The following is a 23,053-nucleotide window of genomic DNA, read 5'->3' on the forward strand; positions in this document are numbered from 1 at the left end:
TTCTACATTTAATTTTTTGAGGAGCTGCCATATTGTTTTCCACAGAGACTACCCTAACATTCCCACCAGCAGTGCACGAGGATTCCATTTTCTCCACACTCATCAACACTTGTTACTTTCTGCTTTCTGGATGTAGAGTGGCATCTCGTGGTTTTTGCCCAGCTTTTAAAGCGCTCAGTAACCAGGCCCTTCTCTCAAATCCAACTTTAATTCACAGTTATCTACCCAAGCCCTCCACTACAACCAGACCTTCGTCTCATGGTCCTCTATATAGACTACATGTATCTTTCACAGCCCTGTTCCCTGCCCTTCTTCAATCTAACATGCTCCCTTCTTTCCCCCTCACCTACCTAAGACCTACCATCTCTTTAATCTAGTTCAAGACCCAGCTCCTTTCCCAAATCCCTCTCTCCCTTCTCCAACCTTTTGTTATAGTTATGTCTCCCCAGGCAGGATTGTAAATTTCTTTGTTAAACCAATAAATGAATGTAACTTGTATCTTCTAATGAGTTAGTGCATTCTGGGCATGTTTAGACTCTTGGTCTGTACCTGTTAATTGGCTGATGCCAGAAGACATGGAAGCATGGTCAAAATGCACATTCCAAACTTTCTGATTATTATTATGTTCAATCCCAGAGAAAAGAGAAAGGTTTCAAAGAGATATTCTTAGCTGACCAAAGAACGGAAACTTCAAATCAGTATGCTGCAGTAGATGTAGAACTGGAAGGAAAAAGAAAGGACAGGGTCCAGGGTCTGAAAGGCTTTGAAAGTTAGAGAGACAGAGAGAGAGAGAGAGAGAGAGACACGTGACCTCAGAAATCATCTTGATTACTTTGCACCAATGGGGAAATGCCACCAGCAGATAGGCCGTATGTTTTGCAGCTTCTTGAAAAATTTAGAGATTTTTAAAATTGTTTTACCTTCCTTTCTCAACCTGTCCTAAGATTCTTTAAATGACACACGGCGCTATACTGGGGCCTGGGCAAATAAAAAAATATAATGCCCCTACCTACACTTATCAAAACATCCTCCCATATTTTGAACCAGGTGGAAAAGCTAACAAAAAACCTACAACTTAAAAACATGACTTCAAAAATTTCATTAAAAAAAAAAAATGTACACAGGAAGCCCCGTGCAGCCCAATCTATTGGCAGGCCATTGTCATCTTCACAGACCCATTCAGCAGGTGTGGTACTGGCTAACTGGGGGAAAAAAAAAATTTGGTCTACTTACAAACTGATGCAGGGGTATAAAACAAACAAACGACGACAGCTGTCTTTAAATTTTTGGTAGTGTATTCATCATAGATTTTTTTGCATGAATTTGGGTTTTTGAGAATATTACTCCTTAGCTCAATTACTGAGTTTTTGGCCTGCCCTTGAACTTTGTGCCTGAGGCACGTGCTGCGTCTGCCTCACCATAAGCCCAGCCTTACCTTCAGGTCCTGCTAGTACCCATCCGTAGGTGGCTAGTGTATTTTGATTTTATTGCTTAGGCATTTCAAACCACGGCCAGTTTTCAATTAATGCAAGTAGAATTGTCAAATCGGGTGTAGATACTTTCCCTGTGAAATAAGTTCTCTTAACAACTTTCAGTTTTCTAAAGCAAGAGTCATCCAACCAGTCCCTTTTCTGATGTTTAATCGGTAGTTTAAAGGCTCATTTTGGTAAATATAGATACTCTATAAAATTGCCAATAAACTTAACTAGACCTGAGTACTTCAATTTAAGGTCGTGGTTTACACTAGAAAGAAAGGAAAAAGGAGAGAAAGCTTCTTTAGAAGGTGAACGAATCATGCATTTAGAAGTTGCATTCGTTACCTGGCAGATCAATGGCATAGCTATAGCCAAGCTGGTCTGCAGTTAAAAAGAGTTCCTCATTAGTCACCGGAGGGAAGAAAGGAACCATGTTATACATCCGATTGTGACCAATGGGTGCCAGTTCCTGAGGCCAGGCATCCACAGGGGGATTGAATCTTTTCATCCACTCGTCAAAAACGGCATCAGTAAAGGAATGAAGGACCTGCAAGACAGTTGAACACGGTGTTAACATTGATAGGTCTGTTCCAATCAGACCAATCTGATTGGAACTTTCTCTAAAATGAAATAGGGTTGGTTCTTCTTTTTTTTTTTGCGGTACGCGGGCCTCTCACGGTTGTGGCCTCTCCCGTTGCGGAGCACAGGCTCACGGGCCCAGCCGCTCCGTGGCATGTGGGATCTTCCCGGACCCGGGCACGAACCCGTGTCCCCTGCATCGGCAGGCGGACTCTCAATCACTGAGCCACCAGGGAAGCCCAGTCTGACTTCTCAGTCCTTCGCACTTCTTAACCCTTTTAATTGCCTTGCCCTTCTGGCTTGTATTACTGTTGTTTATTTAGTAGATAATAGTTTCAAATCTTACCCAAAGTTTCTTGTAGTTAGTCCACCCATTCAGGCAACAGTGAGAGCTTTCTACTTTCAGGATAGTAAAAAGAATCAAGTGATTTACTGAGGGGATTTTTTTCCTGAATGGACTTTTAAAGTTCATGTCAGAGACAATCACGTTAAAAACCAAAACATCAAATTGTAAGACCTGGGCTTTCACAGAGAGAAAGGATTTTCTGAGTTCTGAAATCTTGGCTTTGAGTAACAAAATTTAAACCCCGGAGGAATAAAGGCATAGAGTTTATCGCATGAGCAACAACTTGAGAAGAACACATGATAATGCTAGTGACCAATGTTTCCCACAAGAAGAGTTCAGAAACAGTTCATCTTTGAGAAGGGGCCTCAGCCCTGGAAAAGGAGCTAAGTGTTAGTTGTTGGTGTGGGTCCCTGAAAACAATATCACATGCCCTAAATCCTGGAAACTCCACATAAGGTTAAGAGGTTCCCAGAGAGGGCAATTGTGCTTCCTTCTCCAGGCGTAGCCTCGGGAGCCTGCCAGCCTCAAACAGAAGTTTTGCCTCAAGCGTGGAGATCAAGCAATAGATGTACAGTGTCTAAGTGTAGCAAGCACTGTGGGTTGCCTTTCTCTGCTTCTTCCACAGTAACTTCCTTTGTGTTTGGGGCGAAAAAATGTGTCAAGTTATCCATGAGATTTGACTGCAAGTCATTGGATAGGACTTCTAGGACATCTCGTTAAAGGTGGTTGTCTCGCTTGAAAGTGTCTCCTTTTCATTTTCCATCTCTGCTTGCTGCTTCCTGGTACATGGATGTGATGGCTGAAGCCGCAGCAGCCATCTTAGCAGCTAGCAAGCAAAGTTAAGAAAAGAAGCCACTCACCAAGGATGGTAAAACAGAAAGACAGAAGGTGTTCATGATGACTGGAGCTACTATACCAGCCCCGGACCGCCTGCCACTAGAGGTCTTTTACACCAAGAGAAAAATAAACCTCTTTTTTGTTTAGGCTTCTGTAATTTTGGTTTTCTGTTTTAAGCAGCTGAACAAAATGCTAAGTGATACACAGAAAAAGGGGTGTACCAGAATGTATTTTCCAAGCAAGGCCATACAGCATCTCTTGAACTTTTAGATACTGTCTGAGTTCAAGTGAGAGATCAAATTGTGATTTACGAAAAGAAATAAGAGACTCTCAGGGCATAGAAAGATGCAGATTTAATGCTGTAAGAGGTAAATAACTGGGTGAAAGCACTAGAATTAACCCAGCACAAAGTGTAAATAATTAAGGAGGGAACAACACTCTAAAACAATTCACAATTTGGAGAAATAACAGGGGAAGAGTAAGAAGGAGAGATTATAGGTCTCAGAAGGGTTGTTAAACATTATACAATAAAAGCTCTAGTAGGAACTACACACAGAGTACCCAATTTATAGAATGTAGTAAAAAAAAAAAAAAGGCCAGTGTGTGCCAAGAAGATGCAAAAAAGGCAACAGACAAAATGCTGTGAGCAACAATATATCCAGAGGCTAGAAAGAGAAGTAGCTCAACCTGGAGACTAGGTACTTTTGATGAAGTTGTGAACATTGTTCCTCAACGAAATACCCTGAATTGCTCTTGAGAAACTAATGATATGTTTGTTGGACACAGGTTGAAAATAAGCTAAGTTAATATCTCTATAAAGGCCAAATGTAATTTGATGATAATAAATAAAAACAGAACAAAGTAAAAGTAAACTGTTGTTGACTTATATCTGCTATAGAGATTCATAGTTACATTTTGGCATTAATAATTGAGTGCTTCAGAAATGAGGTTACAAATTTCGGTATAAAACTTATTCTATCTTGTTCCAACAAAGTGTGGATAGGTACAGGAAGAAAAAAAAACCCCACTAAATTTCAACTTGCGAGGCAGTATTGAAGAAAATGTGATTACATGGGCTTTCGAGGTAAAAATTTTTAAATGTAACCCTTGCAGAAGAAAGCAACTGATCAACAAATGTTGTGCTTACAGGCATAAAGAAACTTAATAAAGTACAGGGAAAGCATGCATGCCTTTCTCAAGATCATTGGAGGATAAAGTTACTACCAAACTTAACCTTCATTTAAATGGCTGCAAATTCAGATTGCGGCCACATGGAATCTCGTGATGACAAGAGAAGAGTATCTGTGCCTGGAGGAACATTACTATCGAAACCTGAGGCTGACTGAAAACACATCTGTACTTTATCAAAGACCAGCTCACTGTGGTTTTCACCACTTGAGTTCACGTATTACTATCCAGAAGATGTCATTCATAATCAGAGTGGATCTTATTGTGGTAACATGATGATGCTCTGGTCCTCTAAGAATTCATATCTGAGCATTTAAAAGTCACATGAGAGACACACAGTTCCATACGAGAAGCTCTAATTTAAAACTTAAGTTAGAAGTCACAAGTAAAAAGTTGGGTCCGAATTTCTAAATGAGAGAATTCCTAATGGTAACTCCTAAAAAGCATAGCTAACCATGCTTGTTATTTTATAGTATCAATAATATTTATTTATTCTTGCCTTGTTCTGTCAAGGATTTGAAGCAGTGTATAGTCAAGATGTTGGTTTTACATACCTAAATAAGCCATATGCAATAGGCATGAAATAGTTACACAACACCCAACTTCTACTTAGCTGACTAAGCTCTCCCACAGGGACATGAGTACTCCATAGACGGCACATTCAGTGAGAGAGAAGAAACAACCAGAGAAAATGGGCATTTGAATAATAATAGTCTCCCGGGCAGTGCTCAGCCCGGATGGTGTGTGTTTCCCGTTTTGCTATAATTTTCTCTCCCTATCCTTTTCTACCCACTCTCTCACTGCATCCTGAGCAGACAGAATAGAAGGTACTTTTCAGGCATTTTGGAGGAGTTACATAGGGAAAGCACCCTTTCTGCACAAAAGATTTGTATAATAGCATTGGATACAAAATATACATATGTATACATAAAATTATACAGTATACACTGTATATAAGATATGATAGCATGCATATAAGAAGAAATATCAAGAGCATTAGGAACTCAGTTGCTATACGCTTGAGGAAGAAAGCTTGTAGTTTAAGCATTAAATTTTGAACAGATGCAAACAGAGAACACAGGAGAGTTCTGCTATTAGTATGTCAATTTAAAAGATGTGATGTATGCTGAACTGCATACATCATAGGCAGACAATACAGGTTGAAAAGAGAGGACCAGGGTGATGTTAGAAGAGATTCTAGAGAAGAACTGAGATACTCCCAGGCCATTCAAGACTAAGGGACCACCAAAGCTCTAGGAGAGAGGAACTCAAATGAATTCTAGACCCATCTTAGATTTGTATATAAATTATGGTTAGCTGTTATACTACTTAATTCATCAATAATGAAGTGTATATAGTTCATCTCTTAGTTACAGGTTTAGTTCTTCTCAGTACAGTATGTGTTTATCCTTATAAAGTCTAGAGTTGAAAAGAACCCCTTCAGCTCCATTTAGCCATTTAGCATGTACAAGTTAAAAATCAAACCATCCCTACAAATTATTGTGTATAAAATCAGCCACAAGGATATATTGTACAGCACAGGGAATATAGCCAATGTTTTAAAATAATTATAAGCAAAGTATAACCTTTAAAAATTGTGAATCACTATATTGTACACCTGTAACTTATGTAATATTGTACATCAACTATACCTCAATAAAAAAAGAGTAAATAAGAGTATATCACAATAGAATGTGGTACACACTTCAGTCAAGAGTATTTCTTGTACCTAATTAAATATTATTAGAGCTTTTCAATTATTAAAAATAAAATGAAATAAAATAAAACCACCCAGACTGAGCCTATAGAAACCCTGCCACCCTGGGAGCTCCTGCCCAAGCAGGTGGCCAGCCACCCTTTCTGGCACCTCAGCTCTTGTAAAATTCACCAAGATGTTATGCTACTTAGGAATCAGTGGCTGTCTATCTCAGTTATTTAAAAATACATATATTAAATAAGTAAATGTGGCATTTTAAAGTTATGAATCCTTACTCATGACAAAACCAATGCCCTATCTTTTCAAAAGTCAAGGGAAATTATTCAGACCTGCCTCACCAACTAGTGTTAATTCCTATCAACATGATCTAACAGGACAATGTGTCCTCAGCTATAATGAAAGCAACTGTGAAGTGATCAAATTAGAATTGTCTAAACTGACAAAAGGCAAAATTGTAGCTGGAAGACTCCACGTGGGGAAATTTTTGAGGAGAAAACTTTTCTTATAATCTCTGCTCAGCCACTTACTAGTTCATCTGATGTTGTACTCAACTCTTAGCCTCTCTGAACTTTACTTTCCCCATATTTAAAATGAGGAGAGTTGTTTACCAGACACAGTTTGTGAACTTAAAGGACTATGTTTGCATGGCATCTAGTGTAGGGACACATTAATAGATGCTCAATAATTTATTGCACATCAACTAAGTACTAACCACTAAAGAACCTAAGCACTGTTCCGGAGATTGGATATTGTATCAATGATCACATTAACTTCCCTTAAGCTAGTGAAATTTAGAAAATACATCTTTATATGAACAGAGTATTAGGTTTCCAAGAAAAATAAAATATCAAAAGAGGATGTTGTATTTGTTACTAGCTTACATAGAGAATAAATCATTTAACTAATTCTCTTAAGAACGTTTAGTTTTTTTTGCTCTCCCAGAAGTCATTATCCTACATGAACATGCAGATCACAGAGAAGGAAATGCAAATGGTTCTTCAAATATGTGAAAAGATGCTGAACTTCACTTAGAAGAAAAGAAATGAAAATTAAATTCACTGAAATATTTTCACTTATCACATTGGCAAAGATGAAAAAGTGTAATAACATACCATATTAATGAGAAAGAGTCGGGGCATTGTCCCTCTGCTACATAGCTGGTCGGAGAAAAAAATCATTCAACCTCCCAGAGGGCAATTTGGCAACATCTATCAAAATTTCAAATGCGTTTATTTAACTTCTGAGCCCGTGATTCTATCCTCTTGACTTATCTTACATGTTCATTTATTGCTGTATTGTTTGTAAAGCAAAAGATTAGAAACCACCTAAACATCCATCAGTAGGAGACCAATTTCAGGAAAAATTCATGCTACAGGATACCATGAGGTCTTTAAAAAAAAAAAGTGTTTAGAATAGGTAAAAAAACAAAAACTAAAGAGTAAAACAAAGTCTCAAAAGTCTCTATAGTATGCTGCCATTTGTATAAAAAAGAGAAATATTATACATAAATATATGTGCTTGTATATCTATAAAATATATCTGGAAGAATAGGGAAAAATGGGAATGGATAGCTGGGAGGTGGTATTGATACAGGGACTTCATTTTGTGCCTTTTACATTTGAACCTCTTATAATGTTATAATTTTTTTAATTAAAAAATTTAGGAAACTATGTAACAACCTAAAAATGTGTGCATTATATTGGCAACTGTATAAACATATAAGAATATGAAACAAAATAAGCAGAAATATTGAAATGAAATTATGGACATCTAAAAACTTTTTTGCCAATATTTCTGCAATTATAAATCATTAAACCATTAATACATTTAAAATTGACATAAAACAATGTTATTTTAGTTACTCAAGCTATTACTCTATGACTTTTTAAGAAAGATAAATATAATAGACCCATTTTTAAGTGTTTTGCTCTTGATGGGAGAAAAGCAATGTAAGTGCTTTGCTCTTGATGGGAGAAAAGCAATGTCCTATATACTTCTTTTGTAAAATTTCAACTAAACTCATACTAACTCAGAAGTATTTTATATTTGCTACTATGACCTATTAATTTTAGTCATTTTATTGCAGCCTAGAAAGGTAGAGTCTGATAAGGTCTTACAGGCTTAACTTAGTGTGATCCATTAGATCTTTGTTTTTAGAAACTCATTTTCTCTTTTCTTGGTTTATGTTCTTAAATTCCTTTCTTATCCAAATGATTGTCATTGTTAAGAAATACAAATAAACAACAAGGTTTTACTGTATACCACAGGGAACTATATTCAACATGTTGTAATAATCTAATAACCTATAATAACTATAATGGAAAAGAATCTGAAAAAGAATACATACAATATTGTGTTAGTTTCAGGTGTGAAGTAAAGTGATTCAGTTACATGTATAATATATACAATATTATATGTAAATAAATTGACTATAGCTCAATAAAAAAAGAAGGAAATACAAATGGTAATAAGGCTGCTTGAATGTCTTAATTCCATTTAGAATTTCAGCATATACGGTGAGGAACAGACACATGAGCTATTCAGTGAGTACTAACCATGCAACCTATGAGTCTCCTAGCTACTGTGGAATTGAAAGAATTACAACTTGCCAAATGTAACTTTCTAGGAGGACAATATCCAAATACACTTTAAGAATATTATCTTTAGGAATTGGGAAGAAAGTTACTTGTCTCTAACATAGTTTCTTTTGTGGCAGTTAACTATTTAACTTTTTAGTCTATTGGTTTCCCTCTTTTTTTTCTTTTCTAGGTTATACCTACATTTAATATTGAAAACAGAACTACTTAGCATTCCTGTGACCTAATATTATTTTCCATGATAAATGTGTGCATTTCCTTCAATTACCTTAAAATTAGAATTTCAGAGATCAGTTCAGAGTTTTTCCTGCGTTTTAGCATTATACCTTCTTATACTCGGTATTGCGATCATATACAACTTTGTATTTCTCTTGCTTGAAGAGATTTCAGAAAAATAAATTTAATAAATGTTATATGCAATGTTTTTGCATAAATTGACTCATGAATTTGAAATTCCGGAAGCTATAGCTCTGTTAACTTAAGTGCTTTAACCTGGCTTTCAATACTGTTGAAGCTGAATTGGCTTCAACATGAAACTCTTTGTAAACAGCCTAAATTAACTGTGAGTTCTGGAGCTGGTGCCAAAACATTACTCCTTCTGTACCTTCAGAGAAGGGCTGTGGCTTTTTGTCTATTTATATATACATAACTTATACCAAAGAAAACAAAATTTTAAATATTAAAGGTATTAAAAGTAATGAAGACAAGGACGATTAAACATCTAGTGTCTTTGAACTACGTGTAAGTCACGGAATTCCTCGTCCATAAAGTCATAATGTGGGCTTCTAACTAGAGCAGGAAGAGAAAGATGACTAAAGAGACATCTGTACGGCAGAGAAGACACTGATCCCTTCAAGCTGGGGTTGGCAAACTAAAGCCTGCTGGGTAAATAGGGCTCGCAGCCTGTTCTTGTCAATAAAGTTTTATTAGAACACCACACTTGTAGGCAGATAGGGGAGGGGGAATCCCTGGTGGGAAAGAACCAGATACAGCTTTTCGACATAAGAGAGGCCATTTTAAGCCTAAGCCGTTTTGTGATCTAAGCCTGTCCTCAATGCTTGCCCTTGAACAGGCCTCAGTAATAACAATTTTAAGGAAACAAAGGAACAAACTGTTATCAGGCAAGAGAAGTAACTATAGCAAAGACAACAAGTTAGCTGTCTTTGAAACGGAACTCTCAGTTCCGTTTCAATGGTAAAGATTGGCCTGAAGCACTTTCTTGAGCTGTTCTGAAGAATCTAAACCCCCCTCTAGCGATCAACCACCTGATCAGCGGAACCTAGGAGATGATGATGTTAACCTTTTCTGACTTGTGACTTCAATCAACTAAAGATTGGACTCTGTCGACCTTTGCCCCAGTTCTATGCTGAATCTCCTCTGCGCAAGCCCCTTCATGAATATTCATATACCCTTAGCTTAAAACTTCCCCAATTTTGCTGTTCCCAGAGACACTGCTTTGGGAAATATCCCCAGTGTTCTCCTTACTTGCTGCAAGCAATAAATCCTTCCTTCTTCGGATCAATCTTTGGCTTGGTTGTGTCTTTTGGCTCAATGTCGGCCAAGAGACTGAACCCAGTCTTCGGGTAATACACTCACTTGTTCATGTATTGTCTATGGCTGCTTTCGTGTTACAGTGGCAGGGCTGCATAGCTACAACAGAGATCATCTGGCCTGCAAAGCCTAAAACACGTGCTATCTGGCCATCGACAGAACAATGTTGTCAAGCCCTGCACACTTAGGGGGTTTCCTCAAAATAAGGACATAAGATTTGGCAATCCTTGAGACTTAGGATTGAAAATCAAATTACTAGCAACTACAGAAATGCAAATCAAAACTACAATGAGGTATCACCTCACACCAGTCAGAATGGCCATCATCAAAAAAATCTACAAACAATAAATGCTGGAGAGGGTGTGGAGAAAAGGGAACCCTCCTGCACTGTTGGTGGGGATGTAAATTGATACAGCCACTATGGAGGACAGTATGGAGGTTCCTTAAAAAACTACAAATAGAACTACCATACGACCCAGCAATCCCACAACTGGGCATATACCCAGAGAAAGCCATAATTCAAAAAGAGTCATGGACCACAGTGTTCATTGCAGCACTATTTACAATAGCCAGGACATGGAAGCAACCTAAGTGTCCATCGACAGATGAATGGATAAAGAAGATGTGGCACATATATACAATGGAATACTACTCAGCCATAAAAAGAAACGAAATTGAGTTATTTGTAGTGAGGTGGATGGACCTAGAGTCTGTCATACAGAGTGAAGTAAGTCAGAAAGAGAAGAACAAATACCGTATGCTAACACATATATATGGAATCTAAAAAAAAAAAAAAAAAAAAGTGGTTCTGAAGAACCTAGGGGCAGGACAGGAATAAAGATGCAGACGTAGAGAATGGACTTGAGGACATGGGGAGGGGGAAGGGTAAGCTGGGATGAAGTGAGAGTGTGGCATGGACATATGTACACCACCAAATGTAAAATAGATAGCTAGTGGGAAGCAGCCGCATAGCACAGGGAGATCAGCTCGGTGCTTTGTGACCACCTAGAGGGGTGGGATAGGGAGGGTGGGAGGGAGACGCAAGAGGGAGGAGATACAGGGATATATGTATATGCATAGCTGATTCACTTTGTTATAAAGTAGAAACTAACACACCATTGTAAAGCAATTATACCCCAATAAAGGTGTTTAAAACAAAAAAACTTACTAGCATCACCATTACCACCTTTGGTAGGAGTGAAAGGTCTTGGTTTAATCCTCAATTTGTCAGAGGATTCTGCTGTTCTACTCAACATTTTGGAGTACTGGGTAGGAGTGACATGTTTTCTTATGAATATGAGTTGTATGTACAAATTTTATAATTTAAAATGTGCGTTTTAATAAAAACTTATTTAGAGACATACGGTGTCAATAGATGTGTAGATAGATAGCAGAGAAGGTAGACATCAAAATGCTTGGCATAATCTGATGGCTGAAATGATAGCCTGAAAAGCGATGTGAGATATCAAGTTAGAGCCAGGGAACAAGGACCATCCTACAGAAGAACAAAGATGGCAATGGAGGACTCACAGACAAGCCCCCACCTTGTAAGAAGTTGGGACCAGTAGTCCACATTTCTGATATTCTGATGGCAAAAGCAGCTCATTTTTAGCCAGAATCCTTTGTGAGGTGAGGGAAGCCAGGACCAAACACCAAACAGAGCTTTGGACCTCAGGTACCTGGGCATCATGCAAGGGTCACAGCACCTGCACAGTACTTCCAGCCCATCACTTACCTTCAACATCACTCATCCCACCAATGAAAAATCACTCATCATTATGCTAATGTACGATATATTATGCTAAATTATGGTATAATTTATAATATTATTATGCTAATTTTTGAATCCACCTCTGGACTGTAAACTCCCATCTAGGGTCATTCCAAAGCTAACCATCTCTAAAGTATAGGTTTCTGATTAGAGAACTTCAAATGCTATCTAACCACCCCTATGCTGTAGATTTCAATTAACTTACATATGCATACATCCCATTCACACAGAGAATAAAACACACACCAAACCTTAATCTTGTTGTAAAGCACATAAATCCAACACATTATCTAGAAAAGTTTTCATCTCTTCTGAGTCTTTGAACATACCACAAAAACAGGATCATTGGCAGCAGAATGTGGCAAAGCGTTTGTCCCGTTCAGGAAGGAATGAACCAAATTATGAAGGTTCATCACTTGAGAGTCCAGGGTCCCGTCTGCTTTATCAAATCCTTCCAGGGCATTCCTGAGAGAAATCAGTATGTCAGTGACAAGAGTCATGAATTGATAAAGGTCCCTTTGTATTGTTTCCAGCCTAGATAATGGTCTTCTATTTTGAGATTGTGTCAGGAAATGGGAAGCTCTGTTGTAGCTAAATAGCTAAGAATTAGCGACAGCCTTTAATGAGATCTTCTAAAGAGAAGGGAACTCCTAATCCATGCTACTTCCACACCTGCTTGGCTGGAGTCTATATCTTTTGTGTACTGTATGACAATTATTTACTGTCATATCTGTCTCCCGTGCTAGATATGAACTTCTAGAGGACAGAGACTGTGGTTTCTTCAAATTTGTATTTCCATTTCTCAGTACCATGCCCAGCACATGGTCTGAGATCAATAAATATTCTTTTGAATTCACATATAATCTTATATTCCTATTTCTCCACTGAATAGATCTGCTGTTTGACTGTAATACATTCAGCATTCTAAACGTATCCCCAAATTCCCCTTACCTTTCGCTTTTTTCCCCTCCTCATTTTCAGGAAATTTTAATTGTCCATACCCTAACTCAGTGATCTTCAAATTTAAGCATACATCAGAATCACTGGAAAATAAAAACACGTATTTCATGCCCCACTTTCAGAGTTTCTGATTCAGTAGGTACAGGCTGGGTCCTAACAATCTGTGGTTCTTTCTACCTAACTCCCAGGTGATGTCAATTATGATGGTCTGGGCGCCACACTTTGAAAACCACGGGCTTAACTAAAATCTATATGGAAGGCAATCTGTGTCGACTGCACTTGTATCACGATGAAAAACTAATGCATGCTCCTTTTCAAGGTAAAGGTCATCCTTCACCTCAGCTTTGACACTATTCTGAGGGATGTGTCCAACCTCAGCACAGACTCTGGGCTCTGCTACACTCAGCACGACCTCTGCAGTAAGTTCAGCCTACCCTGCCCCTGGCCCCAAATAACACACCAATTGTATAATTTACACACGGTTGAGAGAGAGAATTCAGTGTGGGAGAAGACCATGGGTCTCTCTGCCATTCTTTTTTGGAGCTTCAAAGATGTTTGTTTAAAATCTTATTTATAGCCATACATGTTTCTCATCATGCTTACTGTCTTTTTAGAGGGAGAAAATTATTAGTTGGCCTTTAAATGTCAAGTATCGTAATGGCATTGCTGTGCTGTAATCTGAGTTGCATTTAATCTGTAATACTCCTCTGAGATCTCAGACCCCAATATTAAGGTCTATGGTTGACATTTTTTTAAGGGAGAAAAGAAAAATCATGAGCAAATATTTCAAAAATACTCTATTTAGTGAGGTGCCTTGGTTCTGAAGACTGTACTTATATGTGTACAGAAATTACAAATACAAAAGGTGGTTTTGAATGGCTGAGTTAGAAGATATTCGAACTACGCTATTAATGATAGTAGGTGGATGATGACTTCCTTGACACTGATGCCTTGTTACCCTCTTTTACCAAGTGCTTCCCTATTACTGAGCTTTGATGTCTCCCAACACCTGGATTTCCTTCCAGTTCATTACAACCACAGGCGTGAAAATCTAGAAGTATTGTAAAACGCCAGGGTCGCAGAGCTCAGAGCACCAACCTGAAGCTAAAGGTAGAGTTCTGGAAGAAAGGAGGATTGTCAAACTTCTTGAGAGACAGGCAATCTTGTATGTCTTTTAAAGTTGGCAATTTCTCACTGTTTCTTCCCACTTGATTTCTTCTCAGCAAACCTTCATAGGTTCCATTACACAGGGTGACCCGGCGGTTGTAGTCATCCAAGCTAAGATGTGTAAGGAGATTAGAAATAATATGGATAGTATCATAAGTTTGAGCCCAGCAAACCAATCAAGGTTATAGTCGTGGTAAAATTTTACTACAGTTACCTTACAAGGGTCAAAAATATGTGGTAAAAGTACTGCTTCCAAAAGCAATTATGGATTAAGGATTTTCAAAAACATAGATGCATGAAATATGAACCAACACATAAATAATGAAGAAAAATTACCATTCCGTTGGAAAGACAGTAAGAGGGTTTACTAGGCAAGACGGTGACTCCTGTTACGTGCATCTGAATCTTGAGTAACTGAGGAGAGACCAGGCTAGACTGTATTAATATTAAGCTAAGCCAGTTTGGGCAGAAGTAAAGCTAGGAAAGCATTTCAGGCAAACTGAAGGCAAATGAAGGTGGTCAGAGTGAAAACACGTGAAACTATATGGAGGAGAAGTATTAGGAGAAACGCTGTATTAGAAAATGTTCTAAGGCAGAAGGGATGGTTAATTGGTTAACGTGGATGCTGGCAAGGTCCCGTGCCCATAAGATTATATCCTACATGCGTGTTGGGGCCTGGAATTCCACCATCAGAACAGTATTCCATTTGGTAGAGATCAAATTTTCAAGATGTTTCTGTGTGCATTTTAATGGGTGAGGGGATCATACTGGGTGTGTGAGAACAGAATCAGCGCACGTGAGGATGAAAGACGCCAGTACCTAAAAACTAGACAAAAAACAGCCTCCAAGGCAGCCTTTCCCAAGTGTGTTCCAGTGAGATGGTCTGTGAAATAAGGGTGTCAGGGTCAGATAAGTTTAAGCCCCTCTTGAAAAATAAGAACACGGTTACTTATGAAAGGCTCTGAGACGTTCTAAAATTTTTAAAACCCTTTTAACTCAGCATTCTCTAAATTTATTTGATCAGAGGAGTCTCTTTTCACATACCACCTATTAATAGCCCAAGGCACTATGAGAAATGGTGCCCTTATGGAACGACATTAAGTCATGTACAAAGCACTTACTACATCCCTAGGAGCACTGCCTGGAGGGCTGTAGGAAAAGCTTAGGATGTAGAAGATGGGATCACAGTGAGCTAGACCTAGACCCCCGAAAACACGCACATGCCCAGCCTGGGGCGTGGACAACAAAGCTCTGTGCCATGGAGCGGTCGAAAGACAAAGGACAAGGGCACTAGTATAGTGGAGTTCAAAACAGGAGGATCGTGGAGGAAACAAATGAATACAGGAAGACGGAAGAGCTTCTTGGGGAATCTTTTCCTGAGATGTGCGCCAGGAAAGAGAAACAAATTCAAGGAATCCCTGAGGACAGAGTTCTTTGTGGGGTATGGGCTGCTTGTGTGTTCTTTGGTACTTTCTTTTTTTTTTTGCAAATAACAAACATTTGCTGGTGTCACTTACAGTAGAAAAAAGTTTCTACACCAGATGCACATGACCTGATTTTAGTACTTTAGAGATTCGTCTCACCACCCCATTTCCTGTTCCCCTCAACTCCCCAGCACCCTATGGCCCAGCCATATCAGACTGCTTCTAGGGACTTTCCTAACTACATACATGATGTTCCCTCCGTCTAGGACACACTACCCTCCCCTGCCTCTGGTTGAGAGATCTGTGCCTCCTTGAAGTCTCAGGATACTCGTGTCTCCACCTCTTAAAGACTTTCACTGATTCTCTTCTTGGCTTTGGACATACACCTATTAAAATACTTCTCACGTTATATTGTAATTTGTTTACCAGCCTTCTACCTTTGTAAGTATAAAATGATATTCCAAAGGGAAGCAATATTTTATTCATCCTTGTATTCCCAGCACTATTAAACTGCTTAGAATATGATCAGTGCTTAAGACATGTTGGTTGAATACAGGAAATACTTCTCATTTTAAGACAGTTGATCTCAAAGTGATGGCCAAGCATATTCAATTCACAAGTGTGATTTCCATGCCTCTATTTTCTTTTTATTAAAGGGCTCAGGGTTTTTTAAAATCCCAGGAAAATACTGTTCAGAAACATGTAAACAGAATCCAACATGCATTAGAAAGAGAATTGTAAAGTTATTCTCCATCTCTCAGACATAAGAAAATAAAATCTCTGGATTTCTGCTGCAGGTACCCATGCGATTACCTATCACAGACAATTTCCCAGCTGGAGAATCTGGAGTTTTGACTAATCAGAGTCGGATCATCTTGTCTTGCAGCCCCAAGCAGCTGGTCTGTACACACGTCACACTCGTTCCTCCCGGTGGCAAAGTTCCAGTAGGGCAAAGCAAAGGACTCATTGCCAGTGAGGCGCTGAAAGCAAAGGGCATGACCAGTCATTTAATTCATGTCATCAGATACAACAAGAAACTGTATAAAGCAAAGACTGATATGGGTCTTGACCAAACACAAAACAAAATTAAAAGAAACTAATGTTTGGACCAACCTGGAGATCTCTTTCCAGCCACAACAAATGGTAGCGGTGCCAGGTAACGAAGGCGGGGCCTTGGTGTGAGAAATCTATGGCCTTGTATGGGCGCCCTGGTCCTAAAACAATTGGGAAACATGTTAGAGGTCACAGAATAGATTTTTTTTAAATGTCAAATGTTACCTGGGAGGTGCTGCAGAGCCAATAAGTCCGTGATGTTTTAGTCGGAAAACAACTTTTTTAAATTAATTAATTATTTTTTTATTGAAGTATAGTTGATTTATAATGTTTCAGGTGTACAGCAAAGGGATTCAGTTTATATATATATGTATACATATATATAAATATATGTATACATATATATATATTCTTTTTCAGATTCTTTTCCATTATGGTTTATTCCAGGATACTGAATAAAGTTGCCTGTGTTATACAGTAGGCCCTTGTTCGTTATCTATTTTTTAAAATTAATTAATTAATTAATTTTTGGCTGCATCGGGTCTTCGTTGCTGTGCTCAGGCTTTCTCTAGTTGCAGCGAGCAGGGGCTACTCTTCATTGCAGTACGTGAGCTTTGCAGTGGCTTCATTGCAGTGGCTTCTCTTGTTGCAGGGCACTGGCTCTAGGCGTGTGGGCCTCAGTAGTTGTGGCGCATGGGCTTAGTGGCTCCATGGCATGTGGGATCTTCCCGGACCAGGGCTCAATCCTGTGTCCCCTGCATCGGCAGGCGGATTCTTAACCACTGCACCACCAGGGAAGCCCTTTATCTATTTTATATATAGTAGTGTGTATCTGTTAATCCCAAATTCCTAATTTATCCCCCCCTTTCCCCTTTGGTAACCATAAGGGAAAACAACTGTTTTTGTCATTTATCTCTCTGAAAGCAACAACAACAAAACAATCTCAGCAGCAACTAGCAGTTTTAGGATAAGTTCTCCTTCATCTCTTGAAAGTTTGATTGACAGCAGAGAAATTCAGGTCATCTTAAGAGCTCCTGTTATAAATTTAATTTTTAAGCAATGTTTCATGAAGATAGAATGAGTATCCCCCAAAAGAGATCAAGACCTAAATGAAATATATTTCTAAAAGACATTTTCTAACCTATTCCTCACAAAAGCATGTATTTATAGGGAGGGATTAATGAATAATAAAGCAACTTCAACTGCACTTAGTCCAAATTCAGCATTTATGTAACCGAAAGGCACTTCCATGGATTCTACCTCAGCCATCAATCAGTTACAACTATTAGCTGACAGGCATGGCTGCCGAGCCCAGAAGAGAGAAAAATACATTCCAACCAATTTGGCTGGCCTCTGGAACTGCCAATTTTAGTGAAAAGCTTTGGGAGATTTAATGACCTCCTTACTGCCTGTTCTATCCTTCTTCTCCCTCTCATAACAGCTTTTGATGGTTATGTAGTAACTTTAGCTAACTTTAGTTCTTTTTCAAAGTACCCATGATAACTTCAGAGAGATGAACAGAAATGAATATAAATTTAATTCCTAGATGCAACCAGAAACTATAGTTTTCTTTTCCTCTTGAGAGACTACCCTCTCATAAAGCAAAAATTCCTCAGAGTGATGACAGGAAAACAATAAAGGTTTATAGCCAGAAGAGCCTCCGTATCTACCGGTAAAGAAAGACAGACGCTTACCTATGAGGCAAGTTTTTAAAAGACACTGAGGGGAAAAAACTGCTGTCACTGATGTTGGCTACGCAGCCCTTCGTAAATGTTTTAATGCAAAACAGAGTTTAAAGTTCTCAAAACAAAATGATGAGGGGGCATCAAACGAGGGGGAGTGAGCGATAAACACAAGGACAGATGATTTCAAATGAGAATCTCACTATTCAAAGTGAGCTCTGTATCTTCATTCACCCTGACCCCAAAGAGAAGCCCCAGAAGAGGGGATAATTGCAAATAGAGCCAAAGTTCAGGACAGCACGGAGCAGGATCTGGACTGGACTCCAGCCCGCCTGGAGCTAACTGGTGGCCATGGCTTTCCCCTGACTGAAAATAACAGAGGATAAAATTTGATGTACCAGATGAATGACGTTCCTAACAGACAACTCCCATCCCAGGCCCCAGGTTTTAGTATCTGGGAGAGCAGGGTGTCATTTTCTCAAGCATCCAGCCTAACTGTGGTTCAAAGGGCTGAGCCAAGCTACACTGCTGTGGGTCAGCTCATCCTTTTCCTTGACAATTCAAGTCCAAAAACCCTGGGCATTACAGCAGTGCATGGGCACCACAAGCGATGACCTGAAAGTCTCACAACTAATACATGTGAGTTTAGTGCGATACACACTTCCAATACCAATACTCTGATTCTGCACAAAGAAGCTTCACTTGCTTTTAGAATAGGTCAGAGAAGGCTTCCATGGTCAGATTTAGACATGTTTTCTTCTGGAATCAAAAGGAATTTGCCTCCACTTCACCAACTCTTGCCTTTGAGGATGAATAGCTTCGGAGAGAAGAGTTTAGACCCTGAACCAAAAACACAGACTATAGGAGAGAAGAACATTTTCAAATGTCCGCAGCCAACGTCCAGGGAGAAACCACTGCATTCTAACACTGGGCAGCATCTGATAATTCAATGACTTTCATAAACCTATTCCTTGAGAGGTTTTTCTCTTGTCAATTAACTTGCCTGAAAGTACTTCCCACCCACCAACCCACCCCCATCCCAAACCTATAATAAAATACCTTAAACTCAGGGGAAAAAAAAGACTCACCTAATAATGTATCTCTAACGGAATAATAATGGAGCCACACAAAGAAATCATAGATGCTGCAGTTGGCGATCTGTGGCTGGGTCCCGTTGGTCCCGAGCAGGCCTAGCCAGTGTTGCGTGGTGATCACGTAGTCGGGATGCGGCGTGTTCTTCGCGAGGTCTAAGGAGCCCAAGAATTGCTCACGCTCCTGAGGGGTCAAGGAGTGGATATTCTGCCGGACAACCAGGGGTTTCTTCTGCTCGCAGTTGGGGCCAGTCCAGCCAAACTTGCAGTCTCCACAGTTATAGCCGGCAAAGTTTCCTAGTGCATTTTAAAAATTAAGGGATACAAGTTATTACGAAATATTGAGTATAGTTCCCTGTGCCATAGAGGAGATCCTTGTTGGATCTATTCTATGCCTTCTTTGAATGACCATAGCACTTGTTGTCTGTATCATTTTTATGTCTGTTTTTGCTTTGTGACTGAAAATGAAAAATTTCTATTCGTTCACGTCCTGGCCCTTCCTTAAAATTGTGTTCATTTATGTATTTCATATGTATTGACTACATCTTAGACACCATGTTAGCTGCTGGTTCTAGATGTTAGTAAAATATAGACCTTCCTGCTCAAAAGGTCCCAGTATTTGTGGGAAAACAAAAAAATGAACAACCTATGTCTCAAAGAGATTCATATTTCCCAAAGAGAACACACCTAGTAGGTATAATAAATACATGCATCATATGTACAAATAAATAAATAAATAATAAAAATTAAGGGAAAGATGGAAGAGGAAGCTTATGTAGTTTGGAAGACATTTCTGGGGTAGAACAGAAGAGAAGATCAATTGCTTTTCCTTACTCTCCTCTTGAAATGTTTGTCTCTCCAAGTGGACTGAACACTGGAGAGTTCCTAGAAATATTCCCAGCAAAGAAATAGGACAGGAAATGAATTCCATGCTGTTATGAGCTGAACTGAGTCCCCACAAAATTCATATGCTGAAGTCCTAACCCCCAGTACCTCAGTATATGACTATCTTTGGAGATAGGGTCTTTAAAAAAGTAAGTTAAAATGAAGTCATTGGGGGGAATGATCATTGGCTAATCCAACATGACTGGTGTCCTCATAAGAAAAGGAAATTTGGACACAGTTACCGAGGGAAGATGATGTGAAGACAGGGAGAAGACACCACCAACAAGCCAGCAAGAGAGGCCTCAGAAGAATCCCAGCTGCCGACACCTTGTTCTGGGACTTCAGGCCTCCAGAACTGTGAGGAAATAAGTTTCTGTGTGTCACCCAGTCCATGGTCCTTTGTTATGGAAGCGCTAGCAAACTAAAACACTGCTGCCTTCCACGTTCCCTTCCTCTCACGGGTCATGCCGTGGGGGGGGGGGGGGTCCCTTCCTGGGGTTGAGCTGCAGCCTTGGATGTCATCACTGCTGGGCCGCCCTCCCCTGCAGCACATACGGAAGGGCTGCTGCAAAATAGGTCATTGATTTAGAGAAGGAAGAGAATATACACCAAGCTAAAGGTGGAACCAAAATAACTAAGCTGACTTCCAGGAATTAAGGTGGAATCCAACATTTAAAAAGCCGGTTTATTTCACAAAGGAGACAGAGTTTAGACAAAATCAGTGGAGGCTGGCAGGTGAATTAGCTGCAGTGGTGTCAGGAAGCGCAAACAAACGGCTCTGCTTTGTTTGTTATCACCCCAGGGACTGAGGACTAGTCATACCAAGCTCTAGGCATCTTTCTGATTAGCATCTAAAGTTTAAATTATCTTAGCTTGACTTTTCCCTTTTTAGCCTTGATTATTGCTTTTGGTATGACCAGCACCTCATTCCTTAGGTGGTAATAAGTTAGAATAAACATTTAAATATTATTGGCATGAAATGTTGAAACAAAAAGGGATAATAACTCTTATCTCCTAGGGGATGAGAGGGGTTATGTAAAGCATTTAACGTGAGTGACAATCTCCCTTCCTTCTCTTCCTACCCCTCCTCCCAGATCTTTTTTTTTTTTTTTTTTTTTTTTTTGATACATGGTTCACGGGCCCAGCCGCTCCGCGGCATGTGGGATCTTCCCGGACTGGGGCACGAACCCGCGTCCCCTGCATCAGCAGGCGGACTGCCAACCACTGCGCCACCAGGGAAGCCCCTCCCAGATCTTTTTACTTGCTCTTCCTTCTGTCTAGAACACTTTTCCCTCACGGTCTCCCTACATTCCTCTTTGCATGGGTTACCTATTCCACCTTTAAGCGTCACGATGGGCTCTCTGCAAGGTCATCCCTGATCCCACACATCAGGGTGATGATCTCATGCTGTGCTCCTATGACACCTCATATTTCCTGTTTCATTGAATTAATCGTGTCAACTGTAGACATCTACTGGTCTCAGCTACAGACAACTGGAAGGCAGTTATCCTGCTGCCTAGGCCTATGCTTGGCCTTGTACAAATGAATATTTCTTTAATGAATGAAAGAAGCATAAAGCCAAATCACCACGATGGACACTTTAAATATCTTACTATTTTATTTGTCAGTTAATGTCAATAAAGCTGAAATTTAAGTTTTTTAATTAAAAAAAAGGAGTATAAAGCACGTAGTAGATGATTCAATAAACTTCAGTTTTCTTCTTCCTTTCTCTCCCTTGTGAATTAGAAGGAAAAGCAGGCCCTGCAAATAATTTTGATAAACTACAAGTACCAAAATAGATGCAAATAAAACATATTATGACCATAGAAAAGAGAGGGTTATTTGGATCTCTAAAGGAAAAGAAAATTTTCCGATAACATGAAAACAAAACGATTAGCATGTGTCCTACGTGAAGAAAATGCACAGGCCTCCTCTATTAACCCAATGGATTTTTTGATGGTTAAAGAAAATGTCCTTAAAAATATCATAAGTAAGAAGAATTTTTTTAAAAAATTTGGGTTCTATGCTCTTTGTAACATACAAAATATTCTACCTACTCTTACACAGCTTACTTGTATTTTCCTGTTTCAACACCAAATGAGAACGTAAGTTTAAAAAAAATACTTAAAAGGGAAAATTCTACTAGTCCCAAGACTGAAAATCAAGTTCTTGAATAGTCTGCATTAAACATTAAAATTTATGTTGATCACTGGAGTGAAGCTATTAAATATAAATTATTTAACAAATATTTATTCAACAGCTACTACAGTATCAAATGCTATGCAAGGCACTTCAGGCTTCACGGAGCTTGGTGTTTATTTATTTTCCCTTGGGGTACCTACTAAAATTGTATAATATCTATTTTTAAAACATCTTTGATTAAAATGTATCCCCTAATTTGGCAGCGTCTATAGGAACAGAGTATTTTTTGAGAAGCGATTGAACAAAATGCATGTGAAGAATACTAAATAGCTAAACTTCCAGCTGTTTACCTACAGCCAGGTGATTGGAGGTGAATGTGTAGTCATAGCTCTACAATAGGAGAGCAATTCCTTCCTCCAAAATGCTAAGAAATAGCACACACAAATTTCAAAATAGTAAATTCGATACATTTCTAGATTTAAAGGCATAAAACTTGACTTTGAATTTTGGGGTCTCATTATTTGAATTTTGGGGTCTCATTATTAAAATTGAATAATTCATAACTTAGGCCATGAGTTTTAAGATCTT

General features: G+C 39.0%; 1 protein-coding gene across 1 annotated transcript in view; it reads right to left on the reverse strand.

Moving 5' to 3' along the window:
* DCT (dopachrome tautomerase) overlaps nt 1-23,053 on the reverse strand; it is a 29,849-nt gene that overhangs the window by 1,666 nt on the left and 5,130 nt on the right. Inside the window, exons 2-7 of the mRNA XM_060288064.1 lie at nt 19,436-19,735; nt 16,726-16,826; nt 16,426-16,592; nt 14,120-14,299; nt 12,391-12,526; nt 1,821-2,022 (exon numbers count right to left, since the gene is read on the reverse strand). Coding sequence (XP_060144047.1) covers nt 1,821-2,022; nt 12,391-12,526; nt 14,120-14,299; nt 16,426-16,592; nt 16,726-16,826; nt 19,436-19,735 — 1,086 coding nt within the window. The remainder of the gene's footprint in view (nt 1-1,820; nt 2,023-12,390; nt 12,527-14,119; nt 14,300-16,425; nt 16,593-16,725; nt 16,827-19,435; nt 19,736-23,053) is intronic.

This window comes from Globicephala melas, chromosome 18 (assembly GCF_963455315.2).
Source record: "Globicephala melas chromosome 18, mGloMel1.2, whole genome shotgun sequence".
In the NCBI taxonomy this organism is placed as follows: Eukaryota; Metazoa; Chordata; class Mammalia; order Artiodactyla; family Delphinidae; genus Globicephala; species Globicephala melas.